The sequence below is a fragment of the Galeopterus variegatus genome, unplaced genomic scaffold (assembly GCF_000696425.1).
Source record: "Galeopterus variegatus unplaced genomic scaffold, G_variegatus-3.0.2 Scaffold4890, whole genome shotgun sequence".
NCBI classification, from domain to species: domain Eukaryota; kingdom Metazoa; phylum Chordata; class Mammalia; order Dermoptera; family Cynocephalidae; genus Galeopterus; species Galeopterus variegatus.
Window position 1 is genome coordinate 127,347 of NW_007731001.1, and position 20,236 is coordinate 147,582.

Here is a 20,236-nt window from a genome sequence, read left to right on the forward strand (position 1 = left end):
TGTGACCTTGGATTCATGCTTTTGTTTTTTAATTAAGCTTCTTGTATGAAAATAATTTTGAATGTATATAAAAGTTGCAAGAATAGCACAAGGAACTGTATTATACCTCTTATCTGTATTCACCAATTGTTAACATTTTGCCTCATTTTCTTGATTTTCTCTCCCTGTCTCACTATTTCCTCTCCTATTCCCTCTGTCCTTTGTTTGCTCTTTCTCTGTTTCCCTTTCTTTCTCCCTCTGTCTTTATTCTCTGAATCATTTGATCACAAATCATATCTCTCTCTTTTTTTTTTTCCTTTTTGTCTTTTATTCGTGTCCGGCAACGGATCGCAACCCTCAGTGTCGCGCCCGTACCGGACCGGGACCGGCAACGGGATCGCAACCCTCGGTGTTGCGCCCACTATTTCCTCTCCTATTCCCTCTGTCCTTTGTTTGCTCTTTCTCTGTTTCCCTTTCTTTCTCCCTCTGTCTTTATTCTCTGAATCATTTGATCACAAATCATATCTCTCTCTTTTTTTTTTTCCTTTTTGTCTTTTATTCGTGTCCGGCAACGGATCGCAACCCTCAGTGTCGTGCCCGTACCGGACCGGGACCGGCAACGGGATTGCAACACTCAGTGCTGCACCCGCACCTCGCTCAGCCAGTGAGCGGGAACCGGTCTGTATGTGGGATCCGAACCCTCGGCAGGAGCACCGCCGCGCTCCCAAGCGGCGCACTGTAGCAGTGCGCCACCGGGCCAGTCCGACAAATCATATCTCTTTACCTGTAAATACTTTGGTGTGTTTCTTAAGAACAAGGAGGCACTCTTACATAATCATAGTATAGTTGTCAAACTCAGAGCAATATTCCAATTTTACTAATTGTTGCAATGATGTCTTTCATAAATTTCTTTCTCCTTATTCACAATCCTATCCAGGATCACATATTGAATTTAGTTGCTGGGCTTCTTTAGTTTTATTTAAAATTGTTTTTTATTCTTTCTTTTCTTCTGTTATATTGACATTTTTCAAGAATACCAGCCAGTTGTTCTGGAGAATGTTCCAAGTTTGGGTTTGTGTAATTTTTTCTGTCATGATTAGATTAAGATTATGCATTTTTTTCTTTTTATAAATAAAAGGAATCATTCTTTTTTAAATGTATAATTTACATACAATAAAATTCACTCATTTTAAATGTACGAATTCAAAGACTTTTAGTAAATTTACCAAGTTGTGCATCTGTTACCATAATCCAGTTTAGAACATGTCCTTCACCTCAATAAGATCTCTCATGTCCATTTACAGTTAATCTCTATTTCCATCTCAAGATCCAGGCAATCAATAAACTACTTATATCTTTACATATTTGCCTTTTCTATAGTGTGGACATATGTTTTCAGTTCTCCTGGGCATGTACTTAGGAGTAGAACTGCCACATCATATGGTACCACTATGTTTAACATTTTGAGGAACTGCCAAATTGTTTTTCAGAGTGGCTGTACTGTTTTATATTACCAATAGCAGTGTCTGAGGGTTTCTGCTTTTATGTCCTTACAAACTATTTCTCAAGCCTGAGGTTATGAAAATATTTTTGTACATTTACTTCTAATTTTATTTGTATTATTTATTTATGTATTTATTTTTAATTGACATATAATGTACATATTTATAGGGTACAGAATGGCACTTCAATACATGTATATAATGTATAATAGTCAAATCAGGGTAATTGGCATATCCAACACCTCATATGTTTATCACTTCTTAATGGTGAAAGCATTCACAATTCTCTCTTCTTGCTATTTTGAAATATATAATATTGTTAACTATAGTCACACTGCTGTGTATTGGAACACTAGAACCTCTCTGGACTAACAAACTTTGTACCTGTTGACCAACCTCTTCCTAACATACCCTTCTCCATACCCCTCCCACACTCTGGCAATCACATGTCTACTTTTTACTTCTGTGAGATCAACTTTTTTGGATTCTACAAATGAGTGAGATCATGTTATATTTGTCTTTCTGTGCCTGGCTCACCTCACTTAACATAACAACTTCCAGTTTCATCCATGTTGCTGCAAATGACAGGATTTTTATTTTAATGGCTGAATAGTATTCCATTGTGTATATGTATTACATTTTCTTTATCCATTCATCTGTTGATATATACTTAGGTTGATTCCATATCTTGGCTACTGTGAATAGTGCTGCTATAAATGTGGGTGTGCAGATATCTTTTTGAAATACTGATTTCATTTTCTTTGGATGTATTCCCCATAGCGGAATTGCTGGGTCATGTGGGAGTTCTATTTTTTTAACTTTTTGAGGAACCTCCATACTGTTTTTCATAGTGACTGTACTAATTTACATTCTCACCAATGGTGTATGAGTCCCCCTTTCTCTACGTCTTCACCGATTTTTTTGTCTTGTTTATGGTAGCCATTCTAACTTGGGTGAGATGATATCTCATTATGTTTTTTTTACTTGAGTTTCCCTGACGGTTAGTGATGTTGAGCATTTTCTAAAAATATACCTGTTAATATTTTTAAAGCTTTATTTTCCACGTTTAAGCATTCAGTCTATTCATATTCTGTTTTGCTTATGATATAATATAGGGATACACACACACACATATATTTATTTATATTTCCATATTGATAGTTTTCTTAGTACCATTACTATGTCATTCTTTCCTTACTGATCTAAATGCTGCTTCTATTTTATACCAAGTTTCATATATGAAGGGGTCTTCAAAAAGTTCATGTGAAAATTTTTATTTTTTAATTCCATTTTCCATGAAATTTTGAAGTACCCTCATGTACATGGACCCTTTCCTGACCTCTCTGTCATGTTTCTGCATGACCTTGGTTCAGTCTTTTTACTTTTCTAAACCTATTTATCTCTAAGATGGATTAACAAAGAACTTACCAGTATGGGTTGTTGGATGGTGAAATTTGTAATAATAGGTTGTGTTTATTAAGTATATTTGGACATTTTACATTCATTCACTCATTTAATTCTCATAAACACTGAGATTTAGAAGAGTTAAGTGACTTGCCTAAAGTTTAAAGTGTTGGTTAGATATAGAGCTGGAATTTGAACTTAGTTCTGACTCCAAAGCCTGTGCAATTTTTACTAAGTCATGCCACCTCTCAGTACTAAGCAAATTACTTAGTAAAATAGCTGGGTTGGTTCATTGTAGATACTCAGTAAATAGTTGTTATTTTTATTTAATAATGTTTTCACTTTGTTTTCTGTGACCCTTGTAGGAATGCCCAATTCTTCTGGCCTTGTGAACCGCCGTGATGCCATTTCTAAAACAGATGCCACTGTGGTGGCATTGCTGAAGAAGGCTGGTGCCATCCCCATTGGCATAACCAACTGCAGTGAGTTGTGCATGTGGTATGAATCCAGTAACAAGATCTATGGAAGATCCAACAACCCGTATGATTTACGGCACATTGTAGGTGGAAGTTCTGGTGAGTTGGTCATTTTAGTTAGGGAATCCCTGTGAGAAGGGTGTAGAGATACTATTGCACAAACCTCCATGAAAGCAATGATCAGCTATTTATGATAAAGGAAGTTGTGTGTCACAGACTGTTGAAAGCATTGTAGACAATGAACATTTATATTCTTGATTCGTGTGTGTGTGTGTGTGTGTGTGTGTGTGTGTGTGTGTAATGTGAAAGCGAGTAAGGGGGGGGGGGGGGAGAGAGAGAGTTACTGAAGGTTTAGCTTAAGGTCTATTTCTTCTGGAGACAAAGGTGATAACATAATGTAAAAACATTGAGCTTCTCTGTGCCAGAAACTGCTAATGCAGGAATATAGCAGATATGGTCATGGAAAGCCTCTCTGAGGAGGTAGTATTTATGATAAAACCCAAAGGATCAGAAAGAGCTAGCCACTTATTAGGAGTGGGAGTAGATGGGGCAGAGAATGTTGTAAATAGAATGGATAGGGCAAAAGCCCTGAAGTGTAAACATGCTTAATGTGTTTGGTGAATTGAAAGAAAGTCAGTGTGGTACATAAGACAGAGAGGAGCTAGAGGTGAAATCAGAAAGATTGGTTCAGACCAGGTTATGTAGAGGAGTGAAAGAATAAACAAATAGAGAAATGACAAGTCTATTTCAATAGTCCAAGAGACAAAAGATAGCAGCTCAAACTAGTGCTTGTTGAAATGAAGGAAAGTAGATGATATATAAGAGAGATTTTAATATTATACTTGTACATGACTTGCTGATAGATTGTATATGTAGATGTGGGTTTAAAGGTAAACATAAAAGTGAAAAATAACTCCAGGGTTTCTGATTTGAGGGATGGTGCAGAGATTCAGGTGGAGAAAGCTGGGGGTGGGAGAATAAATGTGAGCAGCATTATTTATGAATATCATTTTGAACATGTTGTGTTTATGATCTTTGTAAGACATCCAGTGGATGTGTTAAGTGACCTACTGGATATGTGTATAAGTCAGAATAAAGATCTGTGCTAATAATAATTTAGGAACTGTAATCATATACATGGTACAAAAACTAATCTATAACCTATAGTAATGAAAGCAAAAACCCAGGATGTGTGTGTTGATGGAGAAGAAATAAGGCCCATAACAGAGCCTTGATCAACTCCAACATTTTGAAGGTGAACAGAGAAGTAGCCAGCAAAAGAAATTGAGAATGAGCTACAAGTGTTGTAGAGGAAAACATGAGAGTGTAGTAGAAGGCTTTTATGAAACCTGATGTATACGTGGGTTAGTAAAATATGATGTTTAAGTTTCTGTGTTCTAGAGCTAAGCAGGACTTTAACACTTCTTTACTATATGACCTTGGTCATATTTTAGTAGATGTTCAGTGCATTCAGTTTCCTCAGCTTGTAAAATTGCCCTAATAAAGAAGCCTGCCTTTTGAGATTATGGTCATAATTAAAAATGTAAGTATGACCTTGGGCTTTTGTTCTGACATGTAAGGAGATTAGAAGTTTTCACTTCTAACCACAAACTAAGAATAAAAACTGAACAAACTTAAACTTAACAACATTCTTAAATACATTATAACACTGGGGTCAGAGGGCAAGGCACTGCCTCCTAAATTGAAGAGAAAGGCAGATACAGTGAATTAAAACTTTTACCAGAGCAGAATCCCAGGAGTAGAAAACTCCATGGGTACTAGTACAGAGGAAGGAGACTCTAAACTGTAATTCATGAGTTGTTGGAGGTTCAGTGTAAACAAGTTTGAGAGTTAAAATTTCCAGGGGGACCCAATCTTAGGAGACACTCACCCATACTTTTGTGAGTTTTACCTCCAGGAGCCCTACCACATTCTCACAGTGAAGATTAAAGAAAAACCCCCTCATGCCTTTGGCAGAATAAGAGGAAAATTAGCCATATTTAAATTCTCCCAAAGCACTCTGTTCTTCTAACAAGGAATGCCCTCAGAGAAACTACTGTACCAGAGCCTAACTGACTGGGATTTTAACAGACTAATCTACCTGACCTGAAGGAAAGGAAATACCTACCTCCAGCCCCCTCTAGGCTCTCTGCCCCACCTAAGGGAGAAAATTTAACATCAACACCTACATCTACAGGAAACAGTAAATACAGACTAACCTCTAATCAATTAAATGTAAAACCTCACATAAAAGGCCAATTTTTCTGGCTTCTTTTTACCCAGTACATCATGTCTGGCTTTAAAAAAAAAAAAATTACAAGGCATACTGAAAGCCAAACACCACTTTTTGAAAAGACAGAGCAAGCATCAAAATCAGACTCAGATGTGGCAGAGATGTTGGAATGAGCAGACTTGAAATTTAAAACAACGATGATTAAGGTGCTAAGGGCTGTGATGGAAAAAGTGGATACCATGTAAGAACAGATATGTTATGTAAGAAGAGAGATGGAAACTCTAAGGATTAAAAGGAAATACTCGAAATCAAAAACACTGTAATAGGGGACTAATGGGTACAAAACCATGGTATCTTCCCTAAGTCAATCATTGTGCAGTATATGCATGTATTGAAACAATATACTGTACCCCACAAATATGTACAAATAAATGTCAATAAAATAAAATAAAATAAAAACAAAAGTTAAGAATGCCTTTGATAGGCTCATGAATACCTTGAACACAACCAAGGAAAGAATCAGATCTAGGGAAGAAATGTCAATAGAAACTTCCAAAACTGAAATGCAAAGAGAAAAAAGAGTGAAAAAGACAGAACTGGATATATAAGAACTGTGGGATTACAAAAGGCATAGCATACATGTTTGAAACTATAATAATTACCCAGAATTAATGGTAGATACCAAACTACAGATGTAGAGAGTTCAGAGAACATGAAGAAAGATCAATCCCCCAAAATCTACACCTAGGCATATTATTCAACCTGCAGAAGATCACAAAGAAAGAAAACAAATTGTAAAAGAAGAGGAAAAAATACACCTCACCTATAGAGGGGCAAGGAAAGAATTACACCATTCTTTTTTTCAAAACCATGAAAGCAAGAAGAGATTGGAGTGAAATATTTAAACTGCCAAAACGACCACAAACCTAGAACACTTTTTCTAGTGGGACTATCTTTCAAAAGTGAAGGAAAAATAAAGACTATCTAAAACGAACAAATATTGAGGGAATTTGTTGTCAGTGGATCTTCACTGTAAGAAATATTGAAATAAGTTCTTTAGAGAGAAGGGAAATAATGTAGGTAAGAAACTTGCACATGTATAAAGAAAAAAAAAGCATTAGAGAAGGAATAAATGAAGGTAAAGTAAAATATTTTATATTTTAAATTTTTGATTGATCTAACAGATATTTTATTCATAATTAATAATACCAAAAATGTATTGGGTGATTTAGCTTACGGATAAGTGAGATGAACAACAGCAATGTTAGAACGGATGGGATGAAGAAATTGGGAATGAATACTCCTTTATAAGGTAATTGCACTACTTGAGAATTAGTATAGTGTTATTCGAGGAACTTTGATTAGTTAGTTGTAAATATATATTACCAACTCAAGGGGAAATCCTAAAAAAAGTAAAAAAAAAGTGTATAATTGATATTATAGGAGAAGAGAAAGAATGGAAATATACACTGTGGTGAGTTAAAACCAGAGTAGACAGAAAACAACAGCAAAGCACTAGGACAATAAATAGGTAGTAGTAAAAAATAGGGTTGATATCAATCCAGCTATACCAATAATCACTTTAAGCATGAATGGTCTAAACACACCAATAAAAAGACAAAAACTGTCAGAGGAGATTTAAGAAAGGACCAACCTATATGTTGTTTGAGTTCCTTGTATATTATGGATATTAGATGCATAGTCAGATGCATAGTTTGCAAATATTTTTTTCCCATTCTGTAGGTTGTCTTTTCATTCTGTTGATTAATTCACTTTCTGTGCAGAAGCTTTTTAGTTCGATGTAATCCCATTTGTTTATTTTTTCTTCTGTTGCCTGTATTTTTGGGGTCTTATTCATAAAATCTTTGCCTAGTCCTACTTCCTGAAGTATTTCTCCTATGTTTTCTTTTAGGAGTTTTATAGTTTCAGGTCATATATTTAACTCTTTAATTCATTTTGAGTTGACTCTGGAATATAGTGAGAGGTATGGGTCTAGTTTCATTCTTCTACTCAACCATACCCAGTTTTACTAGCACCATTTGCTGAAAAGGCTGTCCTTTCCCCAATTTGTGTTCTTGGTGCCTTTGTTAAAGATCAGTTGGCTGTAAGTATGTGGTTTGATTGCTGGGTTCTGTATTCTCTTCTGCTCGTTTAAGTGTCTGTTTTATGCCAGTACAGTGCTGTTTTGGTTATTATAGCTTTATAGTACAATTTGAAGTCAGGTAGTGTAAGACCTCTGTCTTTATTTATTTATTGATCAGGATTGCTTTTGATATTTGAGATCTTTTCTTGTTTCCTATGAATGTTAGGATTGTTTTTTCTATTACTTTGAAGATTGTCATTGGTATTTTGATAGGGATTGCAATGAATCTGTAGATTGCTTTGGGTAGTGTGGACATTTTCACAATGTTAATTCTTCCAATCCAACACCATGAAATGTCTTTTCCTCTTTTTGTGTCCTCTTTAATTTCTGTCAACGGTGATTTTTGTTCTCATTGTAGAGATCTTTCACCTCCTTAGTTAAATTTATTCCTAGCTATTTTTTTCTTGGTAGCTATTATAAATGGGCTTGTTTTCTTGATTTCTTTTTCTGCTAGTTTTTTGTTAGAGTCTAAGAACACTACTGATTTACGTATATTAATTTTATATCCTCCAACTTTACTGAATTCATTTATCAGCTCTAACAGTTATTTGGTAGAGTCTTCAGATTTTTCTATGTATAGGATCTTGCCATCTATAGAGGGACAATTTGACTTTTTCTTTTCCAATCTAGATGCCCTTCTTTTGTTTCCGTTGTTTTGATTACTCTGGCTAATACTTTCCATACATACTATGTTAATTGAGAAAGGTGAGAGTTGGTGTCCTTGTCTTTTTCCTGTTCTTAAAGGAAAAGCTTAAACTTTTCTCCGTTCAAGGTAATATTGGATGTGGGTCTGTCATATATGGCTTTTACTGAGTTGAAATACTTTCCTTAATACTACTTAATTTACTACTTAATACTACTTAATGCTACTTAATTTGTTGAGAGTCTTTATCATGAAGTTATGATGAATTGTGTGAAATAATATTTTGTCTATTGAAATGATCATATAATTTTTGTTCTTGATGTTGTTGATGTGGACTATCCCATTTATGGATTTGTGCATGTTGAATCATCCTTGCATCCCTGAGATGAATCTCTCTTGATCACAATGTATAATTTTTTTAATGTGCTGTTGTATTCTGTTTGCTAATATTTTGTTGTGGATTTTTGTGTCTATGTTCATCAAGGATGATAGCCTGTTGTTTTCCTTTTTGTTCTGTATCTTTGATTTTGGTACAAGGGTGATACTGGCCTCATAGGATGAGTTTGGGAGAATGGCCTCTTTTTCTGTTTTTTAGCATAGTTTAAAGAGAATTAATGTTAATTTTTCTTTAACTGTTCTGTAGAATGCAGCAGTGAAGCTCTCCAGTCTGCAGCTGTTCTTTGTTGGGAGCCTGCTCATTACTGCTTCAATCTCATTGCTCATTATTGGTCTTTTCAGGTTTTCTATGTATCCTTGGTTCAGTCTTGATAGTTTGTAAGTGTCCAGAAATTTATCCATTTCGTTCAGGTTTTCAAATTTGTTGGCATATATTTTTTCCTAATTGTCTCTAATGATTGTATTTCTGTGGTATCAGTTTTAATGTGTCCCTTTTCACCTTTGATTTTTGTTATTTGGTTCTTCTCTCATTTTTTTTTTTTTTTTTTTTTTTCATTGTTTGTAGTAGTCTCTATGATCCTTCATATTTTTGTGGTACGTATTTTTGTAATGTCTCATTTTTCCTTTCTGATTTTATTTATTTGAGTCATCTCTCTTTTTTCTTCATTAGTCTAGCTAAATGTCTATTGATTTTGTTTGTCTTTCAAAAAAACTAACTCTTTGTTTCATTGATTTTTTGTATTATTTTAAAAGTCTGTTTTATTTAGTTCTGCTCTAATCTTAGTTACTGTTTTCTGTCTAATAATTTTGGGGTTGAATTGTTCTTGTTTATCTAGTTCTTTGAAGTGTAACATTAGGTTGTTTATTCTTCTGTTGTAAGCATTTATTACAATAAACTTCCCTCTTAGTACTGCTTTTGAAGTATCCCATAGGTTTTGGTATGATGTATCTTTATTTTAATTAGTTTCAAGAATTTTTTTGACTTTCTGTTTAATTTCTTTGAATCATAGGTCATTCAGGAGGATGTTGTTTAATTTCCATGTATTTGTATACTTTCCAAAGTTCCACTCATTATTGGTTTCTAGTTTGAATCCATTATGGTCTGAGAAGATATTTGAAATTATGTCATTTTTTTCTTTTCAAATTTGTTGAGACTTGATTTGTGACCTAACATGTGGTCTATCTTGGAGAATGTTTTATGTGCTGATGAGCAGAATGTGTATTCTGTAGTTTCTGGATAAATGTCCTGTAGATGTCTGCCATTTCCAGTTGTTCTAAAGTGTAGTTTAGGTCCCACGTTTCTGTTTTGATAGTCTGTCTAATGTTGACATAGGGGCATTGAGATCCCTAACTATTGTTATTGTGGTCTCTCTCTCTTTTTATGTCTAATTGAATTTGCTTTATATATCTGGATGCTCCAGTGTTGGGTGCATAAATATTTATGATTGATATATCTTCTTGTTGGATACATCATTTCATCAATATAGAATGACCTTCTTCATCTCTTTTTACAGTTTTTTTGTTTAAATTCTATTTTATCTGATGTTAGAATAGCTACTTCTGCTCATTTTTGGTTTCCATTTGTGTGGTATATCTTTTTCCATTACTTCACTATTAGTCTGTGTCTTTACAGGTGTGATGAGTTTCTTTCAAGCAGCATATAGTCAGCTCTAGTTTTCTAATCCATTCAACCAGTACATTTTATTTCAGGGGGGATTTTAGTCCATTTACAGTTATGGTTGTTATTGACAGATATGATCTTACTCCTCCCATTTTATTGATTTTTGTATGGTTCCTTTAAATATCTTTTGTCTCTTTCTTTCCCTTTGTCTTCAGTATTTGTTTTGTTTTCTGAAGTGGTAAAATGTATTTTATTTTTATTTCTGGTTTGCATCTATGTTCTAACAATAGGTTTTGTTCTTTCTCATCTATTCATGGTGGTGATTATCTTTTTTTGGATTCCAGATGCAGGACTCCCATGAGGATTTGTTTTAGAGCTGGTCATGTGGAAGTAAATTTCTGCAGTTTTTGTTTGTCTGGCAAATGCACTACTTTTTCCTTCATTTCTGAAGGATAGCCTTGCTGGGTGTAGTATTCTTGGCTGGCAGTTTTTTTTTTTTTTTAAATTTAGTACTTTGAATATATTATTCCATTCTCTCCTTCCCTGTAAGGTCTCTGCTGAGAAATTTGCTCTTAGTCTGATGGGAATTACTTTATAGGTGATTTGATGCTATTTCTTGTTGTTTTTAGGATTCTCTCTTTTTCTTTGATTTTTTACAGTCTGACTATAATGAGTCTTGGAAAGTAAATTTTTGGGTTGAATCTGGTTGGGGATCTTTGAGAACCTTATATCTGGAAGTGTGTATCTCTCCTAATACCTGGGAAGCTTTCTGTTATTATTTCATTGAATAGGTTTTCCATGCCTTTTCCTTTCTCTTCCCTTTCTGGAACACCCGTAATTCAGACTTTTGTGTGCTTATAGTTGTCTGACAGCTATTGTAGGTTTGCCTCATTTTTAAAAATTCTTTTTTTTTCCGTCTGCCTGGGTTATTTCATAAAGCCTGTCTTTGAAGTCAGAAATTATTTCTTCTGCTTGCAGTAGCCTGATGCTTAAATTATTGATGGTGTTTGTTATTTCATTGAATGAATAATTCACTTCTATGAGTTCTGCTATATTCTTTTTAAAGGTATTTATCTCTTTATAAAATTTCTCCTTGAGATCCTGGATTGTTTTCTTTTTCATTTCATTGGGGCTTCTATTTGAATTTTCTTGTATCTCATTGAATTTCCTTAAGATTGCTACTTGAAATTTTCAGTAATTTCATAGGTTTCCTGTGTTTGGGTTCTGGTATTGAATTATTGTATTCCTTTGGGGGTAACATATTTTCTTGTTTTTTGTGTTTCTAGTATCCCTACATTTATGTCTGGGCATCTTGTTGAGCAGTTCCTTCTTCTAATACTCAGGAGTGGCTTTGGAGTGGAGAGACTCCCTTCTGTAGATGGGTTTTATGTTGACTATTGGATAAGGTATTTTAGTTTTCATTCCTTGTAGACACAGTTGTGTAGTCTCTGTGTGGTTACTTTGACTGTATTTATTCAGTGTCAGCATTGTGGGTTTCTCCATGGCCTGGGCACTGCGGATCTTGGTAGTTCTTTGCTGGAGTGAGTGAGACTTGGTTGGGTCATGTAGGTCATTTGTGAGATCTTAAGTTCTTAGGAGAAGTAGCTGGGTGCCTGTTGCTCGTTGGCTGAGATGGGTGGCCTTGATCAGCTTCAGTAGCACCCTCCTGTGTCCTGATAGGTTCTCTAATGGTCTTCAGCTTAAATGGATGACTTGTGTGCAGTTCCTGGGGGTCAGAATTAGTTCTTTTGGCTTCAATGGGGATAATAGGGTTTTCAGCAGCTCCTCAGGCAGAATAGGTGACTTGATGGTGTCACTGATTCTCTGAAGAGAACCCTGTACCCTCAGGGGTGGCATTGAGTTACTGTGTAGCTTCACTGTTGAAGTTGGCAACATTAAGTGGCATCACTGGATTGTGTGTAGAGCCCTGTACTCTCAGGAGGGATTCTGGATCATCTGCAACACCACTGTTGAAGTGGGGCACTATGAGTGAGGTGTTAGCAGTTTGGGTATGACCTTTTGCCCCCAAGAGAGATGCTGGGGCTGTCTATAGATGTTCAGCTAGAGTGGCCATTGTGAGCGAGGCTGCTACAGTTGTGGACAGGCTCCTTTGTTCCTAAGAGCATTTCTGGGACACTCTGGATGTCCTTAGCTTGGGTTGGCTGCCCTGCAAGAGATCTCTGAGGCTGTGGGTGGGCTGCTGTTTCCCCAGGAGAGTTGGTGGATCCCTCTAAAGCTTCCTCGTTGGGGAAAGCAGCCCTGGGTGGACTCATTGGTACTGCAGACATTTTTCTGTGCCTGAGAGAGGCATACAAGTCCTTCTCTACCTCGTTGTGGCTTCTTTTTTTTTTTGTCTTTTGTCTTTTGTCTTTTTCCGTGTCTGGCAACGGATCGCAACCCTCAGTGTTGCCCCCGTACCGGACCGGGGACCGGCAACGGGATTGCAACCCTCGGTGTTGCCCCCGCGCCTCGCTCAGCCAGTGAGCGGGAACCGGTCTGCATGTGGGATCCGAACCCTCGGGCGGGAGCGCCGCCGCGCTTCCCAAGCGGCGCACTTATCCAGTGCGCCACCGGGATGGCCCTCGTTGTGGCTTCTTGAATTGCAAAGAGTACCTCACCAAAGAATATGTGGTTGCCAGTTGTCACTAGATGCCCCAATTAGGCAGTTTTCTTACTCTGTAAAGTGTGTGTGCCAATCTCCTCATTCTGAGGTGACACACTTACTACACTGGACTGCCTTCTTCCAGGGTACAGTACCCCTGTGGATGTGGGTATGGGCAACGTGGAATAGTTATGTGGCTAAAGAAGAGTTGAAACCACTGCAGGGGCAAGGGGAGGATGGTCTCAGGTGTCGATGCCGATCTTAGATATGTGACTGCTACAGAAACCTGTGTCCGGGGGTGGGTGGTGGTTTAGCTTGTGTCCCTCCTTAGATTGATTCAATCATGTGTGCTGGCAAGAGTTCCTAATACCAGGTGTGTGGCCACAGAAGCCACCCTTGAAAGAGATGTGTGGGTTCTCCTCCCCCTCCTCATGGCAATAGGTATTTTGCAGGTGTCCTGGCAACATAGGCATCAGTGGCCTTGGTCACCTGACCTGAATAAACTGATTTCTGGGTCTGGAGGGTACATACACTGATCCCCTCTGTCCTCAGGGTGGCACCCTTGCTGCACTGAGCCATCCATTCCCGGGGCACAAGACCAAAGCCAAGGACCAGTCTCTGTCCCAAGTTTTCTGCAGGAGTCTGGGACCTACGGGGTGGGAGTAGCTTCACATGTGTCCCTCCCCAGGCCAATACAACCTTATGTGCCAGTAGCAGTTTCTGACAGAGTGCATGGCCACATGGGTAGCACAGACTTTCCCATGTGTTAGGTCATTGGTTTGCTCACATTCCCATGATCAGAAACTCTTGAATCCCCACCACAATGGATTGGGGGATGGGGTAGTGTTGGCTCTCTTTGTAACTATCCCGAGTTTCTGCACTCACCAATGTCTCTTCTACTCCCTTGGTGTATTCTAGCTCCCTCCTTACATTTTTCTCATCTAAGTGTAGCTGTGCATTCAATACATTCTCCATCTTTGTTGGAGAGATGAGCAGTGTCTCCTAGTTGGCCATCTTGCTCCACACTCCAGAAAATTTTATGAGGATTTAACAGCAGACTCAAACAGGCAGAAGAAAAAAATAGTGAACTTGAAGATATGTCATTTGAAATTATTGGGTTTGAAGAGCAAAAAGGAAAAAAGAGTGAAGAATGTGAACAGAAACTAAGAGACTCATGGGAAACCATGGGGAAGACCAATACATGTATTATGGGAGTAATAAAAGGAAGAGAGAGTGAAAGGGGCAGAAAAATTATTTTAAAAATCGTGGCCAAAAACTTCCCATGTTTGAAGAACAACATGGAACTACAAATTCAAGTTGCTCAGTGAACTCCAAGTAAGATAATTCCAGAGAAACTCAGACCAAGGCAGATAAATATTTCAAACCAAAAACAGAGAGAATCTTGAAATGTCAAAAGAAAAGTGACTGATCTTGTACAAGGGATCCTCAAAAAGATTATCATCTGATTTCTGAGCAGAAACCTTGGTGGCAAGAAGGCAGTGGGATGATATATTAAATATGCTGGAATAAAAATAACTTTCTACTGAGAATTCTATATCTTGAAAAACTGTTCTTCAAAAATGAGGGAGAAATTAAGACATTCCTAGATGAACAAAAGCTGAGGGTGTTTATTGCCACTAGATATAATCTACAAGAAATGCTAAAGGGAGTCCTTCAATTTGAATGAAAGTATGCTAGAGAGTAGCTCAGAGCCATATGGAAATATAAAGATCTCCAGTAAAGATAAACAAATGGGCACACTTAAAAACTAGTATTAGTGTAATTTTGATTTGTAACACCATTTTTTAATTTTATATAGAACTTATAAGACAATACATAAAAATAATTCTAAATCTTTGTTAGTATGTACACAGTGTTTATACATTGTGATTTAATTTATGACATCAGTTACATAAAGTTGGGGAAGAGAGCTGTATAAGATGTATGCAATTGAAGTTAATTGGCATAAGTTTTTAAAAGATTGTTATAACTTTAGTGTATTTTATGTAATTCTTATGGTAACTACAAATAAAATATCTCTATATACATAAACGGAAATGAGATGGGAAGTATAATGCCATTACAAAAAATCAGCTAAACACAAAGGAAGTCAGTAATGGAGGGCAGAAGACAACAATCACAAAAATTCCTTGAACTTTTTAAGTCAAGTTAACACATATGATGTGGGGGAAGGGGAGGGGGTGGAGAGGAATGGGTAAAGGGGCATGAAAATCAACTACAATGTATGTTGAGAGGTAAAATAAAATTTTCTTAAAAAAAAAAAAAAGAAGTACAAATAAAGCTGTAAGACGTACAGAAAGCAAATACCTTAATGTCAAAAGTAAGATCTTCCTTATCAGTAATTATTTTAAGTATAAATAGATTAATATCCTCAAAAGACATAGATTGGCAGAATGGATTAAATCATGATCCAAATATACAAGACATCTTCAAAAAGTTCATGGAAAGATTTATATTATTTTTAATTCCTTTTTTCTGTGAACTTTTTGAAATATCCTCATAAGTGATTTATAAGAGACTCACTTTAAATCTAAAGACACAGAAAGATTAAAAGTGAGAAAACGGAAAAAGATATTCTATGCAAATAGTAATTTAGCTAATTCATTTATTTGAAAAGAATATTTTGTGTTTCCCATAGGTGGTGAAGGCTGCACCTTGGCAGCTGCCTGCTCAGTGATTGGTGTGGGCTCTGATATTGGTGGTAGTATTCGTATGCCTGCTTTCTTTAATGGCATATTTGGACACAAGCCTTCCCCAGGTAATGTCAGTATGTTGGGAGGGGTCATAATGGTCACGGAAAGTGCCATTTTAGTGGGTGCATATTTATCATAGGCATGTCCCAAACTTTAGCCTATTAATCTCCTGTTGTATGATATTTGTGTTGGTTCCAAAATTTTATTACATTAATGCTGTCGTCTATTTCCTCTTTCTTAACTCTTTTATTATATCTCATAATTAGACCCTGAGAGTGAATTACTGGAAATGGAATTATGGTTAACATGCATGAATATTTTAGATCTCTTTTTGTACTATTTTTTTCAGTGTTGTAGCTTCTCAGAAATGTAACAACTGAAGTATATCGATGCATTTTGTTTAGTTGTTATTCAAAAAGATCTGATTGATTTACATTTTCTTAAGCAATGAGTGAAAATCTCTCTTTTACTACAGTCTCATGTATATAGGGAATTATTACTTGAAAAAAAACATTTTATTTTTTTATAGAGAAATGAACATACTGCATGCCCCTCAAACTACCATGTGTTCATTTTGATAATAAAAATTCAGAGGCATTTTAGTTTTGTACCCGAGACTTCATTTTATTTCCATGTTCTTTAAATATACAACTGTAATGTCACAGTTACAGATTAGGTTTAGTTTTTTTTTAAACTGCTTGAAGTATAATTGAATACAATAAACAATACATATTTAAAGTGTTCAATTGGATGTTTTGACTTATGTATACACCCATGAAACCATCATTGCAATCAAGATAATTAACATATACATCACTCCCAAAAGTCTCTTCAGGGCCCTTTAAAGTCATGTTTTTCTGGGCCGGCCCAGTGGCGCACTCGGTAGAGTGCGGTGCTTGGGAGCGCAGTGGCACTCCCGCAGAGGGTTTGGATCCCATATAGAGACCAGTCCGCTCACTGGTTGAGTACGGTACAGGCGCGACACCGAGGGTTGCGATCCTGTTGCTGGTCGCGGTCCGGGCGCGACACCAAGGGTTGCGATCCCGTTGCTGGTCACGGTCCGGGCGTGACACCGAGGGTTGCGATCCTGTTACCGGTCATGAAAAAAGACAAAAAGGGAAAAAAAAAAAAAAAGTCATGTTTTTCTCCCACTGCTATCACATCCACGTGATCTGCTTTCTATCACCAAAAATTAGCTTTGTATTTCCTAGAGCTTTATGTTAATGGAATGATATACTTTTTTCTTCCCCTTTTAAAAACACCTCACTTCTTTCAGTCAGCATAATGCCTTTCAAATTCACCCATGTTGTTGTATTAATTTCTTTTTATTGCTGACTGATATTTTATTGTATGAGTATAATCCAGTTTGTTTATCCACTCACCTGTTGATGGACAGTTGGGTCATTTCCACTTTTTGACTATTACAAATAACGTTGCTATGAGCATTCATGAACAAAGATTTGTATAACATATTAACTTCTCTTGGGTAAATACGTACAAGAGGAATGGCTGGATCATATGGTAGGTATATTTTTAACTTTTTAAGAAAATTCCAAACTGTTTTGAAAAATGACTTTACCATTTTACATTCCCAGCAGGAGTGTATGAGAATTGCAGTTTCTATGCATACTCGCCAATTAAGTATTAATTTTCCATTTCTCCCTTTCCATAGCCCCTGGTGACCACTAATCTGTTTTTGTCTATGAATTTACAAACTCTGGATATTTTATATAAATGGAATCATACAGTATGTGGCCTTTTGTTTTTGGATTCTTTTACTTAGCATAAAGTTTTCAGGGTTCATTCATGTTGTAGAATTTATCAGTACGTTATGCTGAAAAATATTGTATGGATATACTGAATTTTCTTGATCCACACATTTGCTGATACACATTTGGACTGTTCCCTCCTTTTGGCTCCTATGACTATTGATGTTATAAACATCTGTGTACAAGTTTTTTCTTTGTTTGGTTTTTTTCTTTTATAAGACCCATTTTCAGTACTTCTGGTTGCATATCCAGGAGTGGAATTGCTAGGTCACATGGTAATTCTATATCTAACTTACTGAGAAAATACCAAATTGTTTTCCACAGTGGCTGAATAATTTTACATTTTCACCAGTAAAGTGAGAAGATTCCAGTTTTTCTATATCCTTGCCAGGTATAATTATTTTGCATTGTTAAATTATAGCCATCTCAGTAGTTATAAAACAGTATCTCATTGCTATGTTGATTTGCTTTTTCTTGATAAATAATGATGTTAAGCATCTTTTCATGTGCTCACTGGTCATGATTGTTTTTTTTTCTTCATTTTTTTTTGGAGAAATGTCTGTGCATGTATTTTGTCCAATTTTGAAATAAATTGTTTTTATCTTTATTTTTTTAATGAGTACAGTTTTATTTGTTCATGTATTTTACTTTATCAGTATACAGTATAGTTGATTTTCACATCCCTTTACCAATTCCTCCTTTACCCCCTTCCCCATCAACATCATATCTGATCTGCTCACGATATATGCAGTAGATACTGCCCATTTGTATATTTTCTAATTTTAATACAGACTTTTGGAACAACATCCCTTTTTTAAAAAAAGATTATACATACATGTGGGGTACAACATTGATTTTCGAAAATTGTGTAGAATGTGTGGTGGATAGATCAGTATAGTTAGCTTACTCACCATTTCAATATGCAATCATTCTCTGTATCTGTTGACCAGTTCCTCATTAGCCCGTTCCCTCTCCCCCTCCCTTCCACTTTTCCACCTCTAGATTTCTAGAAGTTCAATCTATTACTGTGATTATTGTTTCTTTCTTTCTTTCTCTCTCTGTCTCTTTATTGTTCATTTGTTTATTTATGTATTCACCTCCCAGTTATGAGTGAGAACATGCAGTATTTCTCTTTCCGTACCTGGATTGTTTCACTTAGAATAATTTTCTACAGGCTCATCCTTTTTGCTGCAAATGCTAGAATTTCATTCATTTTATGGCTGAGTAGTATTCCATTGTGTATATATACCGAAATTTCCTTATCCGATCATCCATTGATGGGCTTTAAAAAAATTTTTTATTGCTAATGAATATTCATGAGATACAAAGCTGACTGTCACCCCTTGTGCGCAAGACGTGAAGGCTAGATTCATACTGGCAGCAGCCCATTACCACAAATTGCGATTGTACCCTGTGTCCCCCACTCAATTATCCACAATCTCCCTCCTCCTCCCCCTTTCCCCCATTCCACTTTGTATCCCTAGGTATATTCTCTCCCTCTACAAGTCCAATACAGCACTGTGGTCTTTCTTTCCTTCCTTTTTTCTCTCTTAGCTCCCACTAATGAGTGAGTACATGTGGTATTTATCCCTCTGTGCTTTGCTTATTTCACTCAACATAAGTTTCTCCAAGCTCACCCATGTTGCAAATGAGAGAACTTCATTCTTTTTTTTATGGCAGAATAGTATTCCATGGTGTATATATACCACATTTTCCTTATCCAGTATTCCATCAATGGATATTTAGGTTGGTTCCATATCTTGGCAATTGTGAACAGAGCTGCAATGAACATGGGAGTGCAGGTATCCCTTCAACATGATGATTTCTATTCCTCTGGGAATACCAGAAGTGAGATTGCTGGATCATATGGAAGATCTATCTGTAGTTGTTTGCAAAAACTCCATACTGTTTTTCATAGTGATTGTACTAATATACAGTCCCACCAACAGTGTACGAGCATTCCCTTCTCTCCACACCCTCGCCAGCATTTGTTATTCACTGTCTTTTTGATTATAGCTGGTCTAACTGGGGTGAGGTGATATCTCAGTGTGGTTTTAATTTGCATTTCCCTGATGACTAGTGATGTTGAACATTTTCTCATGTACCTGTTGGCCATTTGTATGTCTTCCTTTGAAACATGTCTATTCAGCTCCTTTGCCCATTTTCTAATTGGGTTATTTGTTTTATTACTGTGTAATTGCTTGATTTCCCTGTATATTATGGACATTAATCCTTTGTCGGATGCATAGTTAGCAAAAATTTTCTCCCACTCTGTAGATTGTCATTTTACACTGTTGACTGTTTCCTTTGCTGTGTAGAAGACTTTTAGATTGATATAGTCCCATTTGTTTATTTTTTCTTTTATTGCCTGTGCTTTTGGGCTCATGTTAATAAAGTCTCTGCACAGACCTAGTTCCTTAAATGTTTTGCCTATATTTTCCCTTAATAATTTTACATTCTTAGGAATTCTACTTAAGTCTTTAATCCATTTTGAGTTGATTTTAGTGTATGGTGAGAGGTGCATATCTAGTTACATTCTTCTGCATATGGATATCCAATTTTCCCAGCACCACTTATTGAAGAGGCAGTCTTTTCCCCAATGTAGTGTTTTGTTGCCTTTGTCCAATATCAGATGGCTTTAGGCCTGAGGGGTGATTTCTGGCTTGTCAATTCTGCTCCACTGGTCTGAGTATGTATTTTTTTGCCAGTACCATGCTGTTTTAGTTTCTATAGCTTTGTAGTATAATTTGAAGA

General features: G+C 36.4%; 1 protein-coding gene across 1 annotated transcript in view; it reads left to right on the forward strand.

Moving 5' to 3' along the window:
- FAAH2 (fatty acid amide hydrolase 2) overlaps window positions 1-16,310 on the forward strand; it is a 43,745-nt gene extending 27,435 nt beyond the window's left edge. The window contains exons 4-5 of the mRNA XM_008588543.1: window positions 3,251-3,460; window positions 15,659-16,310. Coding sequence (XP_008586765.1) covers window positions 3,251-3,460; window positions 15,659-15,852 — 404 coding nt within the window. The 3' untranslated portion in view covers window positions 15,853-16,310. The remainder of the gene's footprint in view (window positions 1-3,250; window positions 3,461-15,658) is intronic.
- The last annotated feature ends 3,926 nt before the right edge of the window (window positions 16,311-20,236 follow it).